This window comes from Leptopilina heterotoma, unplaced genomic scaffold, assembly GCF_015476425.1.
Source record: "Leptopilina heterotoma isolate Lh14 unplaced genomic scaffold, ASM1547642v1 Lhet_31, whole genome shotgun sequence".
NCBI lineage: Eukaryota > Metazoa > Arthropoda > Insecta > Hymenoptera > Figitidae > Leptopilina > Leptopilina heterotoma.
Window position 1 is genome coordinate 363,108 of NW_025111011.1, and position 27,715 is coordinate 390,822.

Consider the following 27,715-nt stretch of genomic DNA (forward strand, 5'->3'; position numbering starts at 1 on the left):
ATTATAAATTTATTTTCAATAAATGTGTCATAACTAAATAATTATTACAATAATTAATTGCATTATTTTAGAAAATAATGATTAATTAATAAATGAATTTAATTAAAATATTAAGTAATTATTTATTGAGACTTTTTTCAAAATTAAACAATTAAAAAAATTTGTTGTGCACTTATACTTTATAATTATTATAAATAAATTTATACTATTAATATAAATTTATTATTATTGAGATATTATTAATTAATAATATTGAGAATTAATAATAAATTATTAATATTAATAAATATTAATAAATATTAATATTCATGTTAATAATTTATTATTAATTCTCAATAAAATTAATGTTAATTAATAATATCTCAATGATAATAAATTTATTATTATTGTGATATTAATTAAAATTATTAATATTATTATGTTCAATATTATTATATTGAGATACAATTATTTAATATATTACATAATAATAAAAATATAGCTGTAGCATTGACGCGTAGTTATTCGACAAGTTTCATTTCAGCTTGTGACACTTGAGAGTATTTAAGATTTGAGAGTCCCATGCGAGCGTAGCATAGTGGTTAGCGTGCGAGATTTCGGTGCGTAAATATTCGGTTAGGCGTAGGTTCGTACCCCCAAGCGTTAGGATTTTTCAAATGTGTATGTAATAAAAAATTGCGTTTAAGTGTATAAAAAAATATAAAAAATGTGTAAAGTGAACTGTCAATGAATTGTCATCAGTATTTATCTTTTGCAATTAATTATTATTTTTTTTATCGATATTTGTTGAAATTATCATTTGGATCCGATCCGGTTGTCAGTCGGTAGAATGCCAGCGCTCGGCTGGCTATTAAATGAAAAATCCACGGTCGGTAGAGTGCCAGGTCCCAGCCGGTTGAATTATACACGGAACGGCTTCTCCCGGCCGGTCAGCGGGCGGTAGAATGCCAGTTCCGAGCCGGTTGCCAGCGCGCTCCTGGCCTAGTCACTATTCGGTAGAATGCCCGTTCACATTCGGTTGGCAGGCGGTTCTGAGCCAGTACAGTTACACCGGCGTCAGTACGGGCTAGGATCCGTGCCGGTTGGAAATTTCCGCCTGGGATAATAAATAATTATTGAAAATCATAAAAAATTAAATTGAAAATAATAAATTTTTGTTGCAAATAATGATTATTTATTACAATTTGCTATAAATAATTTGTTACAATTAGGAAATATTTGTTGCGAACAAAAATAAATACTTTTTGTTAATAATAAATATTCATTGCAAATATAATAAATATTTGTTGCAAATATTAAAAAATTACTTGCAAATAATAATAATTATAATAATAATTTGTTACAAATGATTAATAGGTTTGGTGACAATAAATCCTATTCGTTGTATGAAATAAATATTTATTGTAAAAAATAAATATTTGATGCAAATAATAAATTTTTATTGCAGGTAATAAATATTTGTTGCATGTAATGATTATACTTGTTACAATTTGTTATAAAAAATTTGTTACAAATGATAAATATTTGTTGCAAATAATTAATATTTGTTAAAAATAATAAATATTTTGTTGCAAATAAATATTATTTGTTATAAATTTGTTAGAATTTGTTGTAAATAATTTGTTACAATTAGGAAATATTTAAATTGTTACGAACAAATAAATACTTATTGTAAATAATAAATATTTGTTGCAAATATTAAAAAATTCCTTGCAAATAATAAATTTTTGTTGCTAATAATTCATTACAATTTAATACATATGATAAAAATTTGTTGAAAAAATAGAACATTTGCTAAAAATGATAAATGTTTGTTGCAGTTACTAATTATTTGTTATAAATTTGTTAGAATTTGTTGTAAAAAATTTGTAACAAATAATTTGTTACAAATGGAAAATATATTTGTTGAGAACAATAATTATTTGTTGTATAGAATAAATATTATTTGCAAATAATAAATATTTTTGTAAATAATTAATATTTATTGCAAATAATAAATATTTGTTGCAAATAAAAAATATTTGTTGCAAATAAAAAACATTTGTTGCAGATAAAAAATATTTGTTGCAAATAATAAATATTTTGCATAAATTATAAATATTTATTGCAATTAATAAATATTTGTTGCAAATATTTAATATTTTTCTTGATAATCGTTACCAAATCGATTATTTAGATCAAATTTAATTTTTCTCGGTGCAGTGTTCCAAAATATGTGACAATAAAGTAAAATTAAAATTTCTCTAATATAATTAATGGACCATAATAGTGGTAAAAAAATGCTTTTTTTCAGCAAATCACTCTGAAAATTTATTTCCTTAAAAAATTTTTTCTTATATTGTTTAAACAATTGTTAATTAAGAAAAAAGTATTTCAAGTCGATTTAACAAAAAAACTAATAATCAGCTTTTAAAAAAAATTTCTAAAGAAGTCGTATAAAAAAAATGTTTTAATGTTTATTAAATTTGATAAAAAATAAAATTAATATAAATAATTGCTATTGGATTATGGCATAAGAAATTTTTTTAATAAATAATATGTTTTTATTAATTAATTTTATTAATTAAAAAGTAATATGCAAAAAATTTTTTTTACATTGTTTAATGAAAAAAGCATTTTTATTCCACATTAAAGTTATTTTAATTTAACGTTTGCCATAAATTTTAGAACACAAATTTCCTAGAAAAAAATTTAATTTACAAAGAAAAACAAATTATTTTTAATAAAAAGAGAATATTAATAATAATTAAAAATAATTAAATGAAGAATTTTTATTAAATAGAAAATAATTCTTTGAATCAAAGAAATTCCAATGTCGATATATTGAGTAAAATTAAGTTTTAAAATGTTGTTTCAGTTAATTTGTATTTTAAGCAAAAAAAGCAAACAAAAAAATGAGAAAAAAATTAATAAATGGTTTATTATTAAATGTGTATGATAAAAAAATTAAAATACTAATTAATTTTTATAGGCCAAATATTAAAAAATTGGCTTATATAAACGACGAAAAAAATGGATTATCTAATTATTAAATGTACCTATTTATATATATGGATATTTGTATTTTGCATTTAGAAATTACGAAAGAAAAAGTGTATAGATAGAAATAATATGTTTGTTTTCTGATGTTTTGTGCTTATTTCTCCATTTTTAGATAATAAAAAATAATAATCAACATTTATTATTTAATAATAAATAATATTAAATAATTAAATAATTTTCTTATATTTAATTATTTATGTATTTATTAAATTACGAATTTAGTTTATATTTCATTAAAAAAATATATTTAAATAGTTTTTAGTTTTTAGAAAATATGTTTGTCTTACAGAATGTAACGTTTTGCATTGATGTAATCTTCTTTTGTAAATGTAAATAGTCCTGTAAATATTGTAAATAAAAATAAATAAATTAAAAATTATTGTAAAAATAAAAAAATGTTTTTTAAATATTTGAATTTCGCGCCAAAGGGAAACAGCGCCACTGCCGAAATAGTTCGGAACTAAAATTAAAAGCCACTTTTGAGGTTAGATTTTGCGTCATTCTGGATTAGAGAAGGAGAACTTATGTTGACATCTATTTTATTTCAATTATTTAAATAAAATGTGTCTGTCTTAATAAATAAAGAAAATGTAATTCAACTTTCGATCAGTGCATATTTTTTACCTAATTGTTAATCTTTTTGAGTTAATGAACTTAGGCAAATGTAATAACACTTTTTCAAATGCGTTGCGTCTTTGGCATTGTTTATATTGTTTTTGACATTAATATCTTTCCCTTGAACTGAACTAATTTTAGCGAAAAAACATGAATATTGTGTGTGTTATATGCAGAGAATTACTCTTGCCATCGGAAGATGTGTTTCATACACCTTGTGGACACATTTTTCATTTTCCGTGTCTTACACAATGGCTTGAAAGGTATTTAATTTTTTTATATTTCTAAATTTTCCCAAATTAAGATATAATCGAGAATTTAAAGTTCTTCATTCTTGTAAAATTAATTTAATTCTAATTAATTAATCACTAGAAAACTACGAGATTTAAAATTCAGTTAAATTGTTATTTATAGAAAATTCCAGAATGATCAAGTTTTTCTTTTAATAAACTCGAGTTCAATGACACTCAGAAGAAATAACCTATATTTTTAATTTAAATATTTTTCACATTTTTATTCACAGGTCAAAGACATGTCCACAATGTCGTGAAAAAGTTTCACAGGCGAAAATTCATAGACTTTATTTTAATTTCTCGAATAATGATTCAATAGTTGAAGATAGTACGACCCTTCAAAGTCGAGTTGAAAGTTTAGAATTTCAATTGCTGATTAAGGAGAAGGATATAAAGCATTATGCTTCTAAGGCCGAAAATGCTGACAAACAAGTTGGTGGTCTTCGAAAGGAAATTTGTAAATTAGAAAATGAAATAGCGAAGAAAAATTCTGTTAATTTTGCTTTAAACGAGCAATTAATATTGCATCGTGAAAATAGCAGAATAATAGAAGAACAAAAGCGGGAATTGGAAAGATTACGAAGACATGTTGAATTAAGTCGAAAGTATGTTTATTGCTTTGTTAATTTTCATTTTTTTATAGTGTATTTTATTAAGGTTTTTATTTGTTTATTTCATCAGTGTATTTTATATTTCGAAATTTCTAAACGTTCCAATGAAGGAAATTTTTGTTAAAAAATTTCTCTTGAAAATATTTTTAAAAATTACAATTTGCAATAATTAAAAGTAAAATTAGAATATTAAATTTTATATTGATTATTGATTATTCTTTTTCTTTCAGTGTACAAACTTTGTTATGTTCGTCCTATGAAAACGTTGATGAAATGATTAAGGAGACAAAAGATCCCAATACTTTTATAACTTACATAAAAGTTCTTAAACAGTAAGAGAAAATTTAATACCGAATTCAATATTTTTTTAATGGAAATTTTTTTCTAATAATAATTGTTATTTAATTTTTCTATTTATCTTTCAGAGAATTATTGTGTTGTACAAGTAAACGAAAGGAACAAAGAACGATGATAAAAAATTTACACCAAGACGTTGCGTCTTTAACTAATGAGCGAAACACATTTGGTGATGAACTTACAAAGAAACGGTAAGAAAAAAACATTTGACATTTAAAATAATTGAATTAGGGTTAAATTAAATTTGAATAATACAATTGGAACTAAATTTAAATTAAATTCAGTTTAAATAATTAAATTGAAACTAAATTTAAATTAAATTTAAATAAATAATTTGCAACTAATTTAAAAATAAATTAAGTTTGAACAATTAAATTGAAGCTACATTAAAATTAAATTAAACTGAAATAATGAAATTAAAGTTAAATTGATAGTAAACTGATTTCTATTGAAAATAAAATGATTTGAGTTGAAAGTATAAAATGATTGGAATTGAAAATGTATTTTACTCAGTTTAAAATTGAAATTTTTTTACTGTTTTAACAGAAATTTAGAAGAGCAGCTCGCAATTAGTGAGAGTAAACGCTTGGAATTGAAAAGAAGACTCAAGGCATATGAAAATAATGAAGAATTGTCCGATAAGGAAGATGAGCCTGTTGTGTTAAATTCTCCGGAAATAAGAAATAAAGCAGAATTAGCTCGCAAAGCAAATGATGATTCAGAAGACGTTCCTCAAGCTAAAAAATTAAAATCTACAACAAGACAGGATTTTCTAAGTACTCCAATTGTCATTAATGACGATGTTTTTGACGCTGAATTTCAAAGAACTTCATCGAAAAATCAATATTTATTGGGTTCTCCAATTGTTATCAGTGAAGATAGTTCAGACGAAGGAGCAGCAGCGGTAAGTAAAAAAAAGGTTTCTTTTTTATTTGTATTACACAATTTTTTATTCATTTACTTTATTATTATTTTTTTTATTTATATTTAGTCCATTTTATCTATTTATTTTTATATTTATTCCAGGCATCACAGTTGGTCCCCTTATTTCAATTTTATCACCTTTTTCCCCTTTTTCACCGTTTTCTAATAAAAAATAAGAAAAAATAATAATTTAACATTCAAATAATTAAAATATTATTATTAATAGTTTTTTTTAGAAAAAGTGAAAAACAAAAATTCAAATACAAAACCTTCAATTTTTCCATTTTTGACAAATATTTCTTTTTAAGTAACTTAATTCTTGAAGAACTATCATAAAATTATTACTTAGAAATTATTTAATGAATAATTTTACTTAAATATTTCAAAATTAATTGAATTTTAAAAGATTTGCGTCTACAATTATTTTCATAATTAAAGATTTTAAATTCTATAAAATTTCAATTTTGAATGAATTTCATTAAAAATTCTAAAGAACTTAAATTTTTGCAAAAACTTTCAAAATTTAAATTATTCTAAAATTACTTAAATTTTTTAACATATATTTAATTAATTAGTAAAAAATAATGAATTTATCGAGGGAATTTTAGTTAAAAACACTAAAAAAATTATGAATTTCGGAGAAGTTTTAAATGATTGCAAAAATTCAATTCTATTAAAAAATTTAAAGAAATTCTCGTTAAAATTTCAATTCTTTTTATAAATAATAAAATTCTTCTTCAAAATTAAATTATTTTCCAAAAATTTTAATAAAATTCTTGGCAAAATTTAAATTATTTGCATAAATTTTCCTAAATTCAATGATTTTCAATATCTAATATTTTTAATAAAATTTTCCAAAAGAATTCAATTATTTAAAAAAAATTTTTATTAAAATTCTACGCAAACGTTTAATTATTTTCATAAATAATAAATTTAATTATGTAAAAATTTGTTGATAAAATTCTTTATGAGAATTCAATATTTAGGAACATTCAATTATTAAATATAAATTATTTATTTTTGTATTTAAATAATTGAATTCTGGTATCCTTTCCTAATTGAAATTGATTTAAAAGTGAATTTCAGTTAAAATTTTACATAATAATTGAATATTAAAAGCATTAGAGCGTGAATTTTTAGAAATGATTGAATTTTGAAAAAGTTTCAAATTGAAATCTTTGAAAGTCTGAATTTTTCATATTTTTAACTAAAAATTCTGTAGAATTAATTTTTTTCAAAAAGTCCAATTGAATTTACTCAAAGTTTTTATTTTCTAATATATATTTAATTGAAGAATTTCCGAATAGTCGAAATTTCGTAAAATTGAATTGTATACAATTACATTTTTGAAAATTCTCAGAATTTTTTTTAAAAATTTTTATAAATAATTCATTTAAAGAAGAATTTTAGTCAAAAATTCTAGAAAATGATAATTGAATATTGAAATGATGAAAATAATTTTGAAGAAGTTGAAATCTTAATTACTATGGAAAAATAATAATGATTAAATATTTTTTTAAATAAGAAGTTATTGCTGTTTTCGAATAATTTTACAATTAAAGAAATTCGTAAATAAATGTAATAGAACATTTTTTGAGTATCTAATTATTTTTGGAGTGAATCAGAATATTCTTTTAAGGTCAGGGAAAAAGTCAAAATTTGGCTAGAAAGCAGGGAAAAAGAAAATTAAATTTTTCTGTCAACTCTAATTAAAATCGAATTATTTTAAAAAAATTTTATAGAAGCTATATGATAAAAAATTTGAATTATATATATGCAAGTTTTATAAACAAATAAATTTTTGTCCCCTTTTTGAGGAAAAAAATTCCTCTTTTCACCATTTTTGAGGAAAAAAAGGTACTGTGATGCCTGTTATTCGGTATTATTAACTTTTTTTAAAAAATTTATTCCGTTTTCTCCACAGAATCCTACGCGTAAGACAAAAGGAAACGAGGAAAATTCTCCCTATCTTCGTTTAAGATCAAAAGGAATAACAGCTCTGAAAGAACTTCATGCCCAACGTTCGTCAGTTGGCGTTGGACATTCGATTTTCCGAAAAAAGAAACCATTAAACGCACCTGCTGTAAGTTTGCCCATTTTTTTATTCACAGCAAAATTGTAACTTTCTACAAAAATGTTACTAATTTAATAATTAATAATTAACAACTTAATAATTTTGGTAATGATAATTCAATAATTTTTTCCTTTTTTCATTAAATTTCAAGATGCAGAAAGGATTGGCACCAGCTTCGTTCGATGGTTTCGGTGGCCATTCAAGAACTGAACTCTTTCCCGTGATGAATTCGAAGCAAAAGAAAACAACGCCCCAGGAAGCTGTTAAAGCAAAACGTGCCAAATTAGATGACACTAATAAGAAACTCGGCGAGTTTCTCATTAATTTAGTGTGAATGTTAGAGAAATTTAGCATAAACGGATAAAATGTGTTTTTTTTGTTTTTCTTTTAACTTTTAAATGATATTTAAATACCAGCTGAAAATTGATACGTGAACAAATAAGATTGTGTCTATACCAGTAAAAATATTTTACATTTAAATTTAAGCACTATTAATTAATTCTTCTTTGTATGTTTATAATTATCGTAATTACATTAAAATATCGTACTCTTGCTTTTGTTATTCAACTTTATTAAGAATTTTTTGAAAAATTACATTCAGTGAACAATTATTTGAATAGGGGTAAAAAAAGCTTCAAGCTTTATGATTGCATATGTATATAATACTTTTTGTTGAACGTAATGAAAACAAAGAACTGAGTATAATACTTTTGTCGTCAAAATTTCGTTTCTTTTTGAATAAAATTACTTTTTGGAATTAAATAAAATTTTCTCTTGAAAAAAAAATTCCCCTAATTAGGGAGTGAAGAGAGATATATGAAAAGGTACGAATTTCTTTGGATCTTATTTTTTTGTTTATTAAAAAGTGTTGTCAAAAATTAATCGGACATCTAAATTATTTAGTGATTTTTTTTTTGCAGGTGGAGAAAATAATGCAACTTTTCAAACGTGACTTTCTTGGCATTTACACTCGTATGGCTAGTGCATCGCATCGCCTTTAAACGTTAACTCCTTTCCGAATTGAGACTATTTTTCAAACTCACTCCAACTTGAGAAATGACTCGAGCTCGCTGAAATGTTCTACCTTGACAAACCGATTATTCCAAAATTCCGGGCGCTACTTTTTCAACTTCAGGTATCAAATTCTTTTAGCTTTTTTCAATTTGCAGAATTATTTTTTATTCCTTTATTATTAAGACAGGATTTTGATAAATTTTCCAAATAACTTGTATTTTAATTTTATTTCTAACAATTTTTCTGAATAGTTGATTAAAAAATCCTAATTTTTCTATTAATTTTTATTTATTTATTTATATTTTTTCTAATTTCTAATTTTTTCTAATTTTTCTAATAAATTTGTCCAATCTATCTAAATTATTCTAATACTAAAATTTTTCTAATTTTTCCAAATTCCAATAATTTTCTATTTCTCCTAATTTTTCGAATAATAATATTTCTAATTCTGAATTTTTTTCTAGTTAATTTCTAATAAATTTTCCTAATTGATTCTTTTGTTTCTAAATTTTTCTAATAAGAATATTTTCTAATTCTAAATTTTTTTCTAGTTAATTTCTACAAAATTTTTCTAATTGATTTCTTTATTTCAAAATTTTTCTAATTATTCTAGTTTCAAAATGTATCTAATTTCAAAATTTTTTTTAAGTTTTCCAAATTCTAATAATTTTCTCACTTCTCTAATTTTTCTATCCCTTCTAATTATTTTAATAATAATATTTTCTAAATCTAAATCTTTTTTACTAATTTTTAATAAAATTTTCTAATAATTTCTAATAAATTTTTCTAATTGGTTTTTTTATTTCTAAATTTTTTTAATTTTTCTAAATTTTTTATTTCTTCTAATTTTTCGAATAATAATATTATTTCTACACGGAGAGAAAAATCAATCGTTTATAGCATGAATGCTTTGTATTTTAAAAGTATGAAATGTTAGTATACTATGACTGCAAGAAAGTATACTGCGATTGCAAGAATCCTATGCTTTTTCGGTATTAGACCCTTGCAACTGGCTATTAGGCCACGCCCAGAGCCTGGGCCGACCAATCACATTGCAGAAAACTTTTACCGAAATCGCATAGGTTTCTTGCAATCGTAGTATGAAGAACTTCATGCTAAAAAGCCCAGATATTTCTCTCCGTGTAGTTAATTTCTAATAAATTTTTCTAAGTCATTTTTTTATTTCTAAATTTTTCTAATTTTTCTAATTATTCTAGTTTTAAAATGTTTCTAATTTCTAAATTTTGTTAAGTTTTCCAAATTCTAATAATTTTCTCATTTCTCTAATTTTTCTATTTCTTCTAATTATTCTAATAATAATCTTTTCTAAATCTAAATATTTTTTACTAATTTTTAATAAAATTTTCTAATAATTTCTAATAAATTTTTTTGATTGATTTTTTTATTATACCTACTAATTTTTTTTAATTTTTCTAAATTTTCTATTTCTCCTAAGTTTTTGAATAATAAATATTTTCTAATTCTGAATTTTTTTAGTTAATTTCTAATAAATTTTTCTAATTGATTTTTTTATTTCTAAATTTTTCTAATTTTTCTAAATTTTTTATTTCTTCTAATTTTCTGAATAATAAATATTTTCTAACTTTGAATTTTTTTAGTTTATTTCTAATAAAATTTTCAAAGTTTTTCTTTTTTCTAATTATTCTAGTTTTAAAATGTTTCTAATTTCTAAATTTTTTTAAGTTTTTCAAATTCTAATATAATTTTCTCACTTCTCTAATTTTTCTATTCATTCAAATTATTCTAATAATAATCTATTTCTAAATCTAGATTTTCTTTACTAATTTGTAATAAAATTTTCTAATATATTTTCTCATCTATTAATAATTAATATACTAATTTCTAATAATTTCTAATTATTATATATTTTCCTCTATTATTAAGACAAGACTTCAATAAATTTTTCTAATACTATGAAGCTTTTTTCGGACTTAATTCTTAATTTTTAATTTTTTTCAAAATATTTGATTTTTTAATTAAAGTTTGTTTTTAATTTTTCTTATTCTTATTATTCTTATATTCTTATTATTATATCTATATTCTTATTTTTCTTATTAAATAAAATTAATTTCCTTTCTGCATTTAATATATTTTAATTTAAGTTTCAAATATTCTAATAAGTTGAAATAGCTTTCAAATGAAAAAAAAATCAGTGTTAATTTTACTGTGAAAATAATTTACAATATTCTTCGAAGTAAAAATAGAGAAAAGAATAATTTTCTCGACTGAGACTATGATTAAAAAATCTAAAAATCTATTATCTTTGATTTTAATTTTTTTTTCTTGAATTTTGTTATGGTTAATTAAAATGGAAACTATTTTTATTTAAATTTATTTTTATTAGATTTACAATTAATCGATCCTTTGAAATTAATAGAATTCAAAACTCTTTCGTTTTTCAGAAGGAAAAGTGAAGAATTCATTACGGCATAAGTTGAAAAGTGTGACTAAAATCAGGCATTTTGGAAATATTATGAACGAATTCTTGCTGCGATATACATCCACTTTGAACGATATCCAGTTCCTCAAGAGCCTAATAAAAAACCAAAAATTTCAATTTCAATCAAATAAATTAAAGGGGAAAAATTATTTTTCGTTTAGTCGACATTTGACGTCAATTTTTTTTTCAAGTTGTGAATGAAAGAAAAAAATAACTTTTTACAATTCTTCATTTTGAAAATTTACAAGAACAAATAATTTTTAATTTCATTCACAAATTGGAAAATTAATAAATTAAAAAGCAGGCACTTTATTTTATTTTTTCGGCAATAAAAATTGACCCATTAAACTTTAATTTTGAAAGCGAAATGAATCGTAACGAATAAATATATTACACGTTGGTTGTGTGATATGTATTATTTTGTGAAATGGTGAAAAGTGTCGTTAAAACAATAAATATCACACTTCATATTGCGGGGCTAATAATAGAATTACAAGCAGAATAAATGGTATTGAAAATAAATCAAATGAATAAATCTATTAAACAATGACACAAAGTGGTTAATATAATTCCACTTAAATTTGATTGTCATTGACTATTCAACAAAATGCGATGATATTCTTTTTTAGCGCTCAATAAATTGTACAATTATCCAATCAATTGCTGAGATAATGCCAACTAATTGGCTCACAGTGTTTCAATACTAGATAATTATTGAGTCTGAAACATTCCAATAATTTGATTCGTCTCTTTACAATCATCAATTAATGTCCATTATTACAAGTCAATATAATGGATATAGTTATATATATGTATAATACTAAACTATTTTCAATGAGAGATTTCTACTATAAATTGTTCCAATTCATGTATACCAAATTACCCATCTTCCATCAATTTCATTATTAATTGCTAATTAAAAATTAAAATCAAAATATGTATTAGGTATTTTGGAAGAAAAATTGCTCATCTTGGGAAATTAGAAATTTTTTACCAATTTTGTTTGTTTTTTTTTTGAAAAAAAGTAAATTTAGTCCAAAAAGGAAAAGAAGTTATAATTAATGTGAAAAAATATTGTAAATTTTAATCTTGAGGCTAGAGTTGTTTTTTTATACGAGCAGGGGAAAAATCACAAGTTGTAAAGCATCAGTTTCTTGGGAACCATCTTGAGAATTTTATAAAGGTTTCTCTCGGAATTAAAAAATATTCCCAAAGGTAAGAAAATATTTTCGAAACAAAAAAGATGAACGGAATTTACAGAAAAAAAATTAAAAATAATAATAATAAATTTTCTTTTTTCGTTTCAGGGTGAAAAATAATAAATTTTTTATATCGAAGCACTGAAATGGTAAAAGTTTGAACAATAAAATAAATATTCGATATTCTACATTTTTCTAAGAGATTAATATCGAAATTAATTCTTTCGGAATTAAAAAATATTTTCAAAGGTAAAAAAATATTCTCAAAATAAAAAAATAAGCAGCATTGGCAAAAAGTTGAAAATTTTCTTTTTTTGTTTCAGAGACAGAAACTAAAATTTTGATTACGAAAGAATAAAATAAATATAAATCCGATTTACTACGATTTTATAAAAATGACTGATTCATGAGCTGAAAAAATGGTATCGAAGTTAATTCTCTTGTAATTAACAAATATTTCCAGAGGTAAGAAAATATTCTCAAAATACAAAAATTAACGTTATCTATTTAAAAAAAATTTATATTAATAATAATAAATTTTCCTTTTTGTTTCAGGGGCAAAACTACTAAATTTTTTATTTCGAAGCAACAAAATCAAACACAGGATTTCCACAGGTCAAGGAAGTGAGGGAATTCAGGAAAAAGTCACGGATTTTTATTAAAAATACTGGAAAAATATTAAATTTTAAGAATTCATAACTAAAAAGAAAAAAATTAACAAAAGAATTTAATTATTTAAAGAAAAAATTGATAAAATTCACCCAAAATGCAATTATTTTCATAAATAATAAAACTCATCGAAGAATTTTAATTATTTTTAATACTATTTTAAATTTATTAATCGAAAAATTCAATTATTTTCACAAATATAAAGTTTTCCACAAGAATCAATTATTTTCAAAAATAAAAGTTTTCCACAAAAATGCAATTCTTTTTAAACATTTTAATAAAAAAATTTTCGCAATAATTCAATTATTTTCATAAATAATACACTTCTTCTTGGGAATTAAACTATTTTTGAAAATTTTAATAAAATTTTCAAACTATTCAATTATTTTCAAAAATAATAAAATTCATCGCAGGATTTCAATTATTTTTAATACAGTTTTACAGGAATTGCTCAAAAAATGTAATTATTCTTAAAAATTGAATTTCAATTCTTCGAAAAAATCAATTATATAAAAGAATGTTTTATTAAAATTCTTTGGAAGAATTCAATTATTTATAAAAATAATTCTTCGAAAGAATTCAACTATGTCGATAAATAACAAAATTTTTCCTGAAAATTCAATGATTTTGTGGTATTTTAATAAAATTCTTTGCAAAATTCAATTATTTTCATAAATAACAATATTCATCCCAAGAATTCAATTATTTTTAAAAGTAATAAATTTCTTCTTGGAAATTTAATTATTTTGAAAAATTCTAATAAAATCGTTCACAAGAATTCAATTATTTTCATAAACAATAATAAAATGCTTTTTAGGATATCAATTATTTTCAAAAAAAAAAATTTAATAAAATACCACACAGACATTCAATTATTGTCAAAAATTTTAATAGAATTCTTTGTAAAATTTAATTATTTTTAAAAACTTTTCGCAATTAAATGATTTTTCAATATCTACTATTTTTATATAATATCCAAACCGAATTCAAGTATTTAAAATTTTTTTTGTAAAATCTTCGTAATAATTCAATTTTTTTTATGAATAATAAAAATTTAGCAGGAATTCAATTATTTAAATTAAAATTTGCATAAAATTAATCGAAAAAAATGAATTATTTAAAAATTTTTATAAATATTAAAATTTTTTCATGAATAATAAAATATTCGTTGCAGAAATTCAATTTATTATCAGGATAAGAAAGAAGTAAATATTTTTAATGAAAATTAGGAGAAAGTCAGAAAAATAAAGTATTGAATGGAATTTTTGTCAGTTTTGTAAACTGTCTAAAAACGAGTTTTTTTTTTTGGTCGTCAAGTTTAATTTTTCGATAGCTTCTTTTTTACTACTTTTTTTAGTTTGAAAGCTACTTTTTTAAAATTAATTATCGAGTGCAAAGTCTGTACAATATTTTTTAACAAAACTTTTATTTTTTTAAAGAAAAAAATTTAAATGATCTTGATTTGCCAATTATTTTTATGATCTTGTAATTATCTGAATTGTTGCTGGAATGTTGATTAACAACATACTGAAGAGAAAAAATTTTATTTTTACTTTTAAGTCGTAGCAGCCATACAGCCGAACGTTCAGCGAAAGATGAAAATTTGAGGAAAAAGACATCTAAAATTGAAATTTTTGAATCCTACTAATTTTTAGGAACTTTTGTGAAAAATAGATAAAACGAATATGATTATGGATTGAATTTGGTGACAATTTGTTTTTGAGTTTATAAATATTGTAGAACCATATAGTAAGGTGTCTGGTTCATGCGGAAGTGCTGTGTCTCGCTCTATGCCTCTATTATGGCACATAAGACAATAGCATTATTGTCCCATAAGCCATAATAGCCCCTCATATCGAGACCGAGAAAACTTTTCACGGCATCGCATCGCATCCAAGGCGTGATAATGCTTGCCTTCAATGAATATATATATATATATATATATATATATTTACACTTCTATTCCTTCGTATATGCATTCGCAGAAAATCATTTTCAACCATTATCATCTTACACTATTCAAAACTAAAATTCTCAATGCCTCAAGTGTATTTTCAAAGGTATGGAAAAATATTTTATTTATATTGTTAAATACTTTTTAAGGTGGAATTTTATATTTATTATGCAATTATTTGGAAGCTTTTTTTGGATCAGTTTTCATTCTTAGAATTGATTATGGAAATTGTATAATTTGGCATCTTTTATGTAGAGTCGACTTTTTTTATTCAATTCGAAAAAATTTGAAAATTTAATCTATTTTTGATTAGTAAATTTACTCCGAATTATTTTGGTAACTGAATTTATTTTAATCAAACAATCGATTATTATTGTTCATTATTAAATATGAAATAAAATAATAAATTCAGGGTTGGGACAGGTCAGTGAAATCAGGGAATTCAGGGAAATGTCAGGGAAAGTAAAATTGGCCAGGGAAATCAGGAAAAAGTCAGAAATATTTATTAAAGTACTGAAAAAAATTGAATTTTAAAGAAGTTACAAATGTTTGCAGAAATTCAATTATTTTCAAAAGTAATAAAATTCTTCGCAGAAATTCAATTTTTGTTCAAAAATTAAAAAAAAAATCTCGTCAAAATTCAATTATCATTAATAATAATTAAATTCTTCTTCAAATTTCAATTATTTTCAAAAATTTTAATTAAATTCTTTGCAAAATTTCAATTATTTTCAAAAAACTTTTCTCAATTTAATGATTTTCAATATCTACTATTTTAATAAAATTGTTCAAAAGAATTCCAATATTAAAAAAAAAAATTTCGATAAAATTTAAGTAAACATTAAATTATTTTCATAAATAATAAAAATTTTACAGGAATTCAACATAATTACAAACTTCTTATAAAAATTTCTTCGCAATAATTCAGTTATTCTCCTAAATAATAACATTTCTTACAAAAATTCAATTATTTTCATGAATAATAAAACTTATCATATAATTTCAATTATTTTTAATACAATTTTAATCAAATTCCTCGAAAAATTTAATTATTCTTGAAAATTTTATTGAAATTCCTCGAAAAAATTCAATTATGTTGATAAAATTCTTTATGATAATTCAATTTCGAGAAACATTCACTTATTCAATAAATTATTTATTTTTGTATTTAAATAATTGAATTCTCGTAGAATTTTCCAATAAAAATTGATTTAAAAATGAATATCAGTTAAAATTTTAAATAATAATTGAATATTAAAAGCATTATATAGTCATGAATTTTTAAAAATAATTGATAATTGAATTTTTTCGAAGAATTTGAATAAAATTTTTGAAAATAATTACATTTTTCGAACAATTCACTTAAAATTGTATTAAAAATAATTGAATTATTTCCAAGAAATTTATTACAAATTTTGTAAATAATTGAATTCTTGTGAAATTTTCCAAGATACTTGAAATTTTGACAATGATTTTATTTTAATTTTTGAAAATAATTGAATTTCTGTGAAAAATTTTATTATACTTATAAAAATAATTGAATTCTTGAAAAGAACTTTGTTAAATTTTTTTTAAATAATTGAATTCTTGCGACGAATTTTATAAGAATCTTTTTAAATAATTGAAATTTTTTTGAAAAATGTTATGAAATTTTGTATTTTAAATAATTGAAATCCTGAAAACATATTTTATTATTTATAAAAATAATTAAATGATTGCGAAGTTATTTATAAAAAAAATTTGTAAATAATGAAATTCGTGTTAAATTTTTTATTATATTTTTTGCAAATAACTATATTTCTGTGAAGAATTTTATTATCTATATAAATAATTGAGTTCTTGCAACAAATTTTATTCAAGTTTATAAAAATAATTGAATTTCGGTGATGAATTTTTGTTATTTATAAAAATAATTGAATTCTTGAAAAGGACTTTGTTAAATTTTTTTTTAAATAATTGAATTCTTACGACGAATTTAGGCAAATAATTCCATTTTTCTAGAAATTTATTTTAAATTATATTATAAATAATTGAAATCCTCAGAAAAATTTTATAATTTATGAAAATAATGGAATTCTTACAAGGAATTTTATCATTTTTTTTAAATAATTGAATTTATATGTGAAAAATTTTATGATTTATGAAAATAATTGAATTCCTGCAGCGAATTTTATTACATTTTATTTAAATAATTAAATTCTTTTAAACCCTTTTATTAAAATAGTAAATTTTGAAAATTTTTGAATTTCAGCGTAGAATTTCATTATTTGTGAAATTTAATTTAATTCTTGCAAAAAAAATTTTTAAAGATAATTTCATTTTTCGAGAAATTTATTTAAAATTGTATTATAAATAATTGAAACCCTGTGAAGAATTTTATAATCATTTTTGTAAATAATTTAATTTTTCTTTGAAAAATTTTATGGAAATTAAAATTTTTATAAAACATGAAGATGTCAATGACTCCGAGTCGAATAATTTTACAATGAAAGAAATTCGTAAGGAAATGTAATAGAATTGTTTTTTGAGTAGGTATCTAATAATTTTTAGAGTGAATCAGAATATTCTTTAGGGTCAGGGAAAAAGTCAAAATCAGTCAGGAAATAGTCTGTAAATCAGGGAAAAGTCAGGGAAAAACAAAATTAATTTCTTGTGGCAACCCTGAAATAATTTGACAAAAAAAATTACTAAAAAATAAATATTTGTTTATTGTTGAAAAATAATTTGACTAGAAAAATTTGCCAAGAGTAAACATTTTTTTTTTATCAAAAATAATTTAACAAAATGGAAATATTTATTTGATAAAAAATAATTTGCCAAAAGATAAATATTTTTTATGATAAAAGATAATTTAACAAAATAAATTTGACAAAAAACGAATATTTAATTGATAATATATAATTTTATAATAGTAAATATTAATTTGAAAATCGAGTCGAATAATCGATTATTTGAATGAAATAAATTTTTTTTTATGGTTTCGGAGAGTATGAAAAAAAATGATAAGAATTTTAATTGACGATACTAACCAATTGAGCAATAAATTCGGCACTCTCTCTATCAATTCTGCTGTCTCCATTTTCGAGGCCTGTCAGTCTACCTACAGATTCGATCAAATCATCGAGCGAGATCTGATTGTCGCCGTCAAAGTCTGAAAGTGAAGATTGACATTATACCCTATGCAGGAAGTTAAGTACCAGCATATTTCGCTTCAGCTCACATAAGGGTGTGCGACATCATTCAAAATTTTACACAATAAAAATTTTAATTATCAATTTTTCATTCTTGATTTTTTAATTAATATTTTATTTTCTATTGTTTCAACAAAAAAAAAAAAAAAATTAAAATATAAAAGTATTTTTTTGTTATTTTACTATAAATATAATTATTTAATTATTTCAATAAATATTTATTTATTTATTTCAGTAAAAATTTATTTATTCATTTCAATAAAAATTTATTTGTTTATTTATTTAAAAAATATAATATGAAAGAAAGGAATATTTTCAGTTGAAAAATATTGTAGAAAATTGTTTTTATATTTTACTATAAATATAAATAATTATTTATTTCGATGAAAATTTATTTATTTATTTAAATACAAATTTATTGAAAATTTATTCAAATATTTCGCCAAAAAAATAAAAAAAATCGACGTTCGTGTATGTTACGAAATAAATAAATAAATATTTATGAATAGAAAAGGATAAAAATTAAATTAGTTAAAATATATAAAAAATGGAACAATTAAAATTCTATTTGAATTAAATAATAATCAATGGATAAAAAAATTAAACGACTAAAAAAGTACGAGAAATAAAAAAAAATTATAAAGTTGATTCAAATAAAAGTTCACATGTGGATGAAAAATTGAAATTAGCAGAAAAAATATGAGAAATGAAAAATAAAATTACATTATATAATTGAATCAAATAAAAACTAATGGATGAAAAAATTTTCATCAGCAGAAAAAGACGAGAAGTAAAATAAATTAATTTACAAAATTGTATAATTGATAAACAAAATAAAAATTGATGGACAAAAAAGAAAATTTGAATTAGCAGACAACAAACAATTTACATTTCTAAAAAAAATTCTAAGTATAAATAATAAACGAAAAGGAAAAATTGGAGAAAATTTTTTGAAATTCAATTATAGGAAATAATTATAGATATATGAATCAATTAAAAATTAATGGATGAAAAAAATTTTTTTTTTTTTTTGAATTAGCAGCAGAGAAAAATACCTCGAAAAAGGAAAAATAATAATTCAGTATATATACCTACTTGATGAAAAAAAAAAGAAAAAAAAAGAAATTTTTACTCGAAGAGAAAAGTATCAACCGATGAGCCAGCAACGCAAACGTCGCAGGTGATTCTAACTTTCTTAATTTTATTTAACGAGCTTGAACTGAAGCGATGGTTTTGCTGGACTTTTTTCTTAATTAATGTCACTCGATATACAGATTTGCAAAAGACACTCAAGCACTAATACACTGTCATCTGAATTTTTCCGCTTTTACTTTGTGAAAAGTGAAATAATACATTTCTCTTATTTAAAAAAGAATTTAATTAAACGGTTATTCTTTTTCTTTCTTTATATTCTCAATTGATGTGTATATATATATATTTAAATAAATCCTGACCCAGTTTTCATTTTGTATTTTTTTTGCTATTATTATTATTGTTTCTCTGTAATATTTTCCAAACAATTAAATTTTATCTTTTTCTAATATATATATATATATGGAAATGACGGTATTAATTGTAAACTTTAAATTTTTTTATTTTGGAAATTAATAACAGTCTCTCTCTCTCTCTCTCTAAAAATAAAAAAATAGCAATTTAAAAAAAAAATTAGCAATTTAAAAATAATAGAATTTAAAAATTTTCTAATTTAAATTTTTGTTGAAAACACTTTAACAATTTTCTAATTTTGTTTAGAAGTAAATAACAAAAAACTGCATAATTGCAATTGGACAAAACATAATATTTAACAAAATTTTAGTCTTTTAATGAAAAAAAGTGAAAAAAATTCTGATGATTTCTATTTGTCATTACAATTTTGAATTAATTGTGAATTAATTATAAAATAAAAATAATTATAACATTATAATATAATATACAATCTAACTAAAGTTAACAAAAAACAAAAGTATAAACAAAAGACAATTTCAGAGTGTGAGGGACAGAAAAAGTGAATCAATGAAAGAATGAAAGAACATTCAAATCATTACAGTTAATTATAAGAATTTAAAAATCGTTTCACTGGTTAAAAATTAGATATAGAAAAATTTTCATTAATTTTGGTCATTTCTCTCTAAAACTTGAAAAAAAAACAAAAAAAGAACGATTAGTCCACTAATTAAACGATAAAAATAAATTTTCAATTTATTTGACTTAATTTTTAGTAAAAATAATTTTTATATTTAAAATCTATGATTTTATTTCGTAGTAAAATATTACTAAATAAATTAACAACAAAATTCTTATTAATTTCAATATTAGTGTATTTTAAAAATTTTTTATTATACAATATTATTAGTATAATTTTATTAAAAAAGTTTTACTAAAAATTATTAACAATTTTCAGTCACTTTTAATATTGGTTTACATTTGGCTTATATTTATATTATTTTAGTAAAAATATTTCAGTTTGCCTTTAGTGAAAACTTTACTAAAAAAAAATTTAATTTACTAAAAAATGTGAGGAAGAATTCTTATTAATAACATCCCAGCAAACATTGTTACATAACAGTTATGTAACAGTTATGTCACAGAATATCACACGTGATATAACATGATATGAACATGTGACACGAAATGTCGTAACATGAGGGTCACAGTTACATAATTGTTACAAGAAGGGTGATATAACAATTATGTTGCAGCGTGATATTTAATTATTATATCACAGTTATGTAAATATGTTACATAATTAGAAGAATTTGATACATAATTGTTATATCACACTTATATTACGTTGTGACTTATTATTATATCACAGTTATGTAAATATGTTACATAATTGTTATATCACACTTATATCACGTTGTGACTTATTATTATATCACAATTATGAGATTCTGTTACATAATTTGATGAGCTTGTTATATAATTGTAACATCACTATTATGACCTACGTGAAAATTATTGTTATTATTTTTATTCAATAGATAATAACAAATGCCATTTGACATGGTAATATCCAAAAATAATTTTAGTAAAAAACTGATTTATTAATTAGTACATTTTTTAAACTTGATTTTTTTACAGATCTTTAATATTATTTATAAACATGTTCACAAGTTTATTTTATTCACATTTCACAACACTTATATACAGATTAAATAGTAATTTTATTATTTTACATAACGCTTAGAATGAAAAATATCCGCTCGCATGTGGGATCGAACTCACGTCCCCCCGCCCTTGACGACCCGACGCAACGCATTTAAACCGCACGGCCACTGAAGGCTGGATGAGAATTCTCCTAATCTACTATATCAACTGCAGTGCCGTATATTCTGTTACTTACTGTTATGTAACTATTACGTAACAAAGACAAACTTGTGATTTTTTTATTTGTAATATACGATTAACGTGTTAATAAAAATATCTACCACACATTAGTCACAGTGTTCAGTAACAATTCTGTAACATTTACGTAACAATGTTACACACATATAAGTAACAATTTTGTAGCATTTACATAACAATGTCACACACATGTGAGTAACAAAAAGAAACGATTACAATTATACTAATCGGGATTACAAATTTTTATTTTATTCTGAAAATTCTATTTTTCTTCACATAAAATTTGAGAGTTATAAACTTTAAATTAATTTTAAATAAATTTGTTCAAATAAAAATTTTTCTTTATTAATTTCTGACAACTTTTTACAAAAAAAATTAAGATATTTTTTAAATTATTAATAGACAAACTTTTCAGAGTACGTTAAAAAATTTTAAATAAAATTAAAAGTGAGTGATATATTAAATATCGTAAAATGTTCCAAAAGTCGGCTTCTTCACCCCACTTTACTTTTACGTACTTCTTTAAAAGTTTTGGACATTAATAATTATAATAAATAATACTGATAATAATTATTAATAATAATTTATTGTAAATTAATAAACTTAAACAGTTAAACTAGATTTATAATAAAAAATATTTATTCGAAACAATAATTATAAAATAGTGTTTCATGTTACATAACAGTTATGTAACAATTACATAATTTTATTGCGTAACAGAGAGACTACAATTTTACGTAACAATTTTGTAACGACAGTTACAGAACATTGTTACTTTTATGTTACATAACAATTACATAACAGTTACGTAATTTAGCTCTTATTACTACAGAAATGTTACGTAACAGTTACAGAACATGTTTGCTATTTAAATAATTTGTTTTTAAATATTTTAGTTGTAATAAAGACTTAAAATGTCAATTATTTATATTGACGGTTGTTACTTTTTTGTATTTTCATTTAAAAAATTTCAAACATAGCCTACAATTTTTTGCTTCTAAGTTCCCTTTCTTCAAATCGCGTCACATATAATTAATAAAAATGTAAAATATAATTTTTTAATTTTTAAATAATAAACTATAAAAATACATTATCATTATATTCACGATAGTAAAAATGAATATATATATAATATTAATTCTGTTTATAAGGTTTAATCTCTTCATTGGATAAGTTGTGAATATTGGAATAAATAAATTTATTATTTCATATAGTATTCTCTAAATATTCAAATTAAAATTTGCCTTGTTATGTTAAGGGGGGGGGGGGTATAGTTAATTCGGTGAAAAAAACGCATGTTTTTAAGAATTTTTTTTGGCGATACGCAGAAAGTTAATTTATTTTATCGCTTTACATATAATACTGCAACATTTGAACAATATTTTTCTAAATTTTAATTTAAAAATATTAAGAACTGAGCAAGATTCTAACATTTTCCTCAGGCGCCTCCAAAAATTTGCGGTGTTCACTCTAACTCGCAACAGAATCATCCAAAACAAAAAAATCAAAGTGCATTTGTTAAAGGAGATGTTTTTTGAGGTAACATCGGAAGCCATTATTTTTTTATTAAAAAATTACCAATTTTACAATAACAAATTAATCGATTTTTTACAGTGAAAATCGACTTTTTGGCTTTCAAGTGCTACGGAAAATCGAAAAGTAAAAAAACAAAAAAATCCCTTCCGATAATACCTCAAAAAACATCTCCTTTAACAAATGCATTTTGATTTTTTTGTTTTGGATGATTCTGTTGCGAGTTAGAGTGTACACCGCAAATCATTTTTTTTTTGACGCGGCTGAGAAAAATCTCATTATCTCGCTCAATTTTTAATATTTTTAAATCAAAATTTAAAAAAATATTGTTTAAATGTTGCAATGTTATATGCAAAGTGATAAAATAAATTAACTTTCTGCGTATCGCTAAAAAAAATTCTAAAAAACATGCGTTTTTTTCACCGAATTAACTATACCCCCCCCCCTTAACCTTAGGAACGAAAGCAAAAATTTCTTTTTAAAAAGAATAAGCAATTGCTTTGCGTGTATTGCTTTTGTTTTTAGGAAAAAATTGCCTATGTAAAAAACACATTCTGCCTATTATTTATTTAAGTGCAGTTTAAAAGAATGTATCACATTGTTGTATAATACGTATGTTATGAAACTATGTTACTGTTATATCACGTCCCAGTAACAGTGTTAATATTTCATTATATAATAGTTACATAATAATATTGTCACAGTGTGATATAATAATGTGACCTACTTTATTAATTATAACAAAATTATGTATTTATTATGTCACACAGTTTCGTATCAGTTATGTAACAATTAGAGAACGATGCAATAAGACAAAAATTATTACTCTGTGATGTAATGAATATATCACACAGTTATATAATAGTTATTTGAAAAAATTATGTAACTGTTATATCACCATCCAGTAACAGTGTTATATAACAGTGTTACTATCTCATTATATAATGGTTACATAATAATATTGTCACAGTGTGATATAATAATGTAACCTACTTTATTAATTATAACAAAATTATGTATCTGTTATGTCACACAGTTTCGTAACAGTTATGTAACAATTAGAGAACAATCTAACAAGACAAAAATTATCACTCTGTGATGTAATGAATATATCACACAGTTATATAATAGTTATTTAAAAAAATTATGTAACTATTATATCACCATTCAGTAACAGTGTTATATAATATTGTTACTATCTCATTATGTAGTTGTTACATAACAATATTGTCACAGTGAGACATAACAAGGTGCTTTATTTGTTATGTAACACTTACGTAACGTGTTTGCTGGGATAATTAGTGGATTACTTTTATTTTATTATATTTTTAGTAAAATTTTATGGCAAAGCGTTAGTAAACATTTTTCGTTAATTTCAATATCAGTGGCTTATATTAATACTATTTTAGTAAAATATAGGAACTTTAATCAAATAAATAATTATAATAATTTTTGTTTACTTTTAGTAAAATTTTACCGAAAAATATTAGTAACGATTCTTATTGCTTTCAATATTTTCAATACACTATTAAATTATTTTTATTATTTTATTATATACTATATTTTTAGTAAAATTTTCCTAAAAAATACTAGTAACAATTTTAAGTAAATTTCAATATTTTTAGCGTTTGCTTGTATTATAATTTTAGAAAAAAATTTTACTTAAAGAAATAGTAAGAATTCTTCGTTAATTTTTAAAATTAGTTGTTTATATTTGTATTATTTTAGTAAAAATACTCCTAGTTTATTTTTAGTAAAATTTTACTAAAAAATTCTAGTAAAAGTTCTTAGTCAACTTGAATATTAATAGATTATTTTTATTACTTAATGTAATAAAAAGTTTTTAGTAAAAGTCTACTGAAAAAATATTAGTAACAATTTTTAGTTAATTTTATTATTAGTGAAATTTTATTTTTACTTTATATTTTTTGTAAAATGCTACAAGAAAATAGTAACTATTCTTGATTAATGTTTTATAGTAGCGGACGATTTTAAACTAATTTAGATATGTATATAGAAATGAAAATAAAAAAAAATTAATTAAACTTTTTTCTTTTTTTAAATTTAGTTATTGAATTATTGAAGTATTAAAAATATAAGTTATAATAATGAATAAGCTTACCGAAAATTCGAAATGCCCATGAAGATCGAACACTTTCCGGACACTTTTCATTTAAGGCCGAGCATAAATCCAGTAAATCTTCAAAACCCATTTTTCCATCTCTTTTAGACGAAAACACACGAAATATTGAATCTCGAAATGGATTATGCTGAAAATTGTTATTATAATTAATAATTTATTTATTTTGGTAATTATAATATTATTATTGAATTTCTTGATTATAATAATTTTTATTTTTTTATTTTATTAAAATACAATACTATTCGAATAGTATAGTAATAATAAAAATGATAATGATTTTATATTTCTGCGCCCGTTTGAATATAAAATAAATAAGATAATAAATAAATATTAGTAAAAATAATAAAGTTAGTATTTTGAATAATATTCAATGCACTTTATTTTTATATAATATTTATTACTTATGAGAGAATGAAAAATAAAATTTTTTATAAAAAAAAATTATTTATACAAATAAAGTTAATATTTTGTATTGAGAGTAAAATATGTATAAATTTAAAATAAATAATTGTAATAATATACATAATACATTTTTTAAGATTGGAATAAAATTTTGTAACCATTTTGTGAAAATTGTTGTAAAAATAAAAATTATTCGAATGATTAAATAAAAAAAGTGCTGCCTGATGTAATTTAATATATTGTAGAGTTATGATATTTGTATTATTTATAATATATATTTGAAAATTACGGGAAATCGTGAAAACGATAAAAATGAATAAAAGATGCAGTTTTGTGTAAAATGTTTTTTGGTTTCAAGTGGCAAAATTCGCGTTGAAAATCGCATATGTGTTCAGTGAGTGGTTTAAATGAATTATTGAAACCGAGTGAATATTGGGTAGACTGGAAAATATTGTTGAAGCCAAATCGTAAATCTCGATAGATATCACGTGGGTTATATATAAAATGGCATCATCTATTCTCAATTTGAAAAGGTAGTTGAGCTGCTAGAAGGCATATATGTGTTTATAAAAAAAGGAAAAAGAAAATGACCGCAAATGTATATAATTTTCTATGTATTGTATATATATATATATATATATATATATATATATATATATATATATATATATATATATATATATATATATATATGTGTGTAATATTTTACTTCACATTGTGACCTGAAAAAAGGGGGAAAAAAAATTAGAGGCATACAATTTTTTATATTATTTTAATTTCTTGAAACTATTTTAGTGTTTAAAATTATTCTATCGATTAAAATTTTTTAGTGCCTAAAATTATTTTTAATTATATTAGTGTCTAAAATTATGTTAGTACCTGAAACTATAGTTTAGTGTCTAAAACTATATTTTATTGACTAAAATAATTGTTTTAGTGCTGAAAATTATATTTTATTTATTTAAATTATTATTTTAGTGGCTGAAATTATTCTAGTGGCTAAAACTATTTTTATCCAAAAAAAATATATGAAATATTGCAAAAAAATTCTGAGCACTAAAATTTTAACAAAAAGAAATGTTTTTTTTTTTAAAAAAAGTGGAAATTAATTTTCAGTGAATGAAAATAAAAATTAAACTCACTCGCAAATGTGGAATAATATATAAAACATTTTCCATTGACAATCTGTAATTGATGTCATTGTAAACATTCCTTGGATCGGCTTGTTTGAATAGTTTAAAAATACTGCAAATAATCAGTAATTTTTCATTTTTTTCTAAATTTAAGAATTTTTTAAAGTAAAAAAAATTTTTCTCATTACAAATTTTTTTGTTTAATTAAAAATTCTTTACATTGAAGAATTTTTTTGTTTAATTAAAAAATTCTGAACATTACAAAACTTTTTAAATTGTAAAAATTCTTTATATTGCAAAAATGCTTTATATTAAGATATTCTATACATTATAAAATTCTTTAGATTAAAATTATTTTCTACTTACTAAATAATTTCCGACTTATTCAAATAAGTAAGTTCAGTGTATTCCTCCAATAATTCAGGCGTGAGTTCTTTAAAGCTTGATTTAAAGTTTCCCATTTTTACCCCCTTTAAATATAAACACTTTTATAACGAGTTTTTAATTTTCCTTATCAATATAAAAATAATTTCTTCGAATTTTTATTCTTTTTTCTTCTGCTTTCGAAGTTATGCAATAAACAAGAAAATTTTCAAAAAAGTAAAATATGAAGAACAATTTTTGGAATTTCTTTTTTTTGAAACAATTTTTTTTTGTTTTTAGATGACAATTTAACAAAAAAAAAAATAACAACAAATGTTTTAAATCGCATAAAACTTGTCTGACATTCGATGCATTGGAACAATGATAAC

At 21.7% G+C, this 27,715-nt stretch overlaps 2 protein-coding genes and 1 long non-coding RNA gene across 6 annotated transcripts; 2 read left to right on the forward strand and 1 right to left on the reverse strand.

Moving 5' to 3' along the window:
• Positions 1 to 1,035: 1,035 nt before the first annotated feature.
• Positions 1,036 to 27,715, reverse strand: LOC122504695 (calcium and integrin-binding protein 1-like). Of its 4 annotated transcripts, none has more exons than XM_043615906.1 (5): positions 27,330 to 27,715; positions 26,973 to 27,075; positions 25,408 to 25,555; positions 18,243 to 18,364; positions 1,036 to 1,096 (listed from the first exon to the last, which is right to left on the reverse strand). In XM_043615906.1, exons 1-5 carry the CDS (start codon positions 27,422 to 27,424, stop codon positions 1,067 to 1,069), a joined length of 498 nt encoding a protein of 165 aa, XP_043471841.1. In that variant the 5' UTR covers positions 27,425 to 27,715; the 3' UTR covers positions 1,036 to 1,066. The 4 variants fall into 4 exon arrangements, with proteins under 4 accessions (XP_043471841.1, XP_043471840.1, XP_043471843.1 ...); XM_043615905.1 differs by lacking the exon at positions 1,036 to 1,096 and adding an exon at positions 11,270 to 11,484; XM_043615907.1 differs by lacking the exon at positions 1,036 to 1,096 and adding an exon at positions 11,737 to 12,111.
• LOC122504693 (E3 ubiquitin-protein ligase TRAIP) lies at positions 3,533 to 8,678 on the forward strand. The gene is made up of 7 exons (XM_043615902.1): positions 3,533 to 3,920; positions 4,181 to 4,555; positions 4,792 to 4,893; positions 4,987 to 5,109; positions 5,465 to 5,822; positions 7,767 to 7,925; positions 8,068 to 8,678. The coding sequence occupies exons 1-7, from the start codon at positions 3,808 to 3,810 to the stop codon at positions 8,248 to 8,250; spliced, it is 1,413 nt and encodes a 470-aa protein (XP_043471837.1). The 5' UTR covers positions 3,533 to 3,807; the 3' UTR covers positions 8,251 to 8,678.
• LOC122504697 lies at positions 12,126 to 13,341 on the forward strand. Its single transcript, XR_006301855.1, has 3 exons — positions 12,126 to 12,839; positions 12,914 to 13,055; positions 13,146 to 13,341. It is a non-coding gene; the product is annotated as an uncharacterized LOC122504697 (long non-coding RNA).

Coding starts and splice junctions, on each gene's coding strand:
- LOC122504693 (XM_043615902.1), top strand. CDS start 3,808: ATGAATATTGTGTGTGTTATATGCAGAGAATTACTCTTGCCATCGGAA. Junction 3,921..4,180: donor CTTACACAATGGCTTGAAAG/GTATTTAATTTT, acceptor TTTTATTCACAG/GTCAAAGACATGTCCACAAT. Junction 5,823..7,766: donor CAGACGAAGGAGCAGCAGCG/GTAAGTAAAAAA, acceptor TTTTCTCCACAG/AATCCTACGCGTAAGACAAA.
- LOC122504695 (XM_043615905.1), bottom strand. CDS start 27,424: ATGGGAAACTTTAAATCAAGCTTTAAAGAACTCACGCCTGAATTATTG. Junction 27,076..27,329: donor AATAAGTCGGAAATTATTTA/GTAAGTAGAAAA, acceptor GATTATTTGCAG/TATTTTTAAACTATTCAAAC. Junction 18,365..25,407: donor ATGGGCATTTCGAATTTTCG/GTAAGCTTATTC, acceptor CTTCACTTTCAG/ACTTTGACGGCGACAATCAG.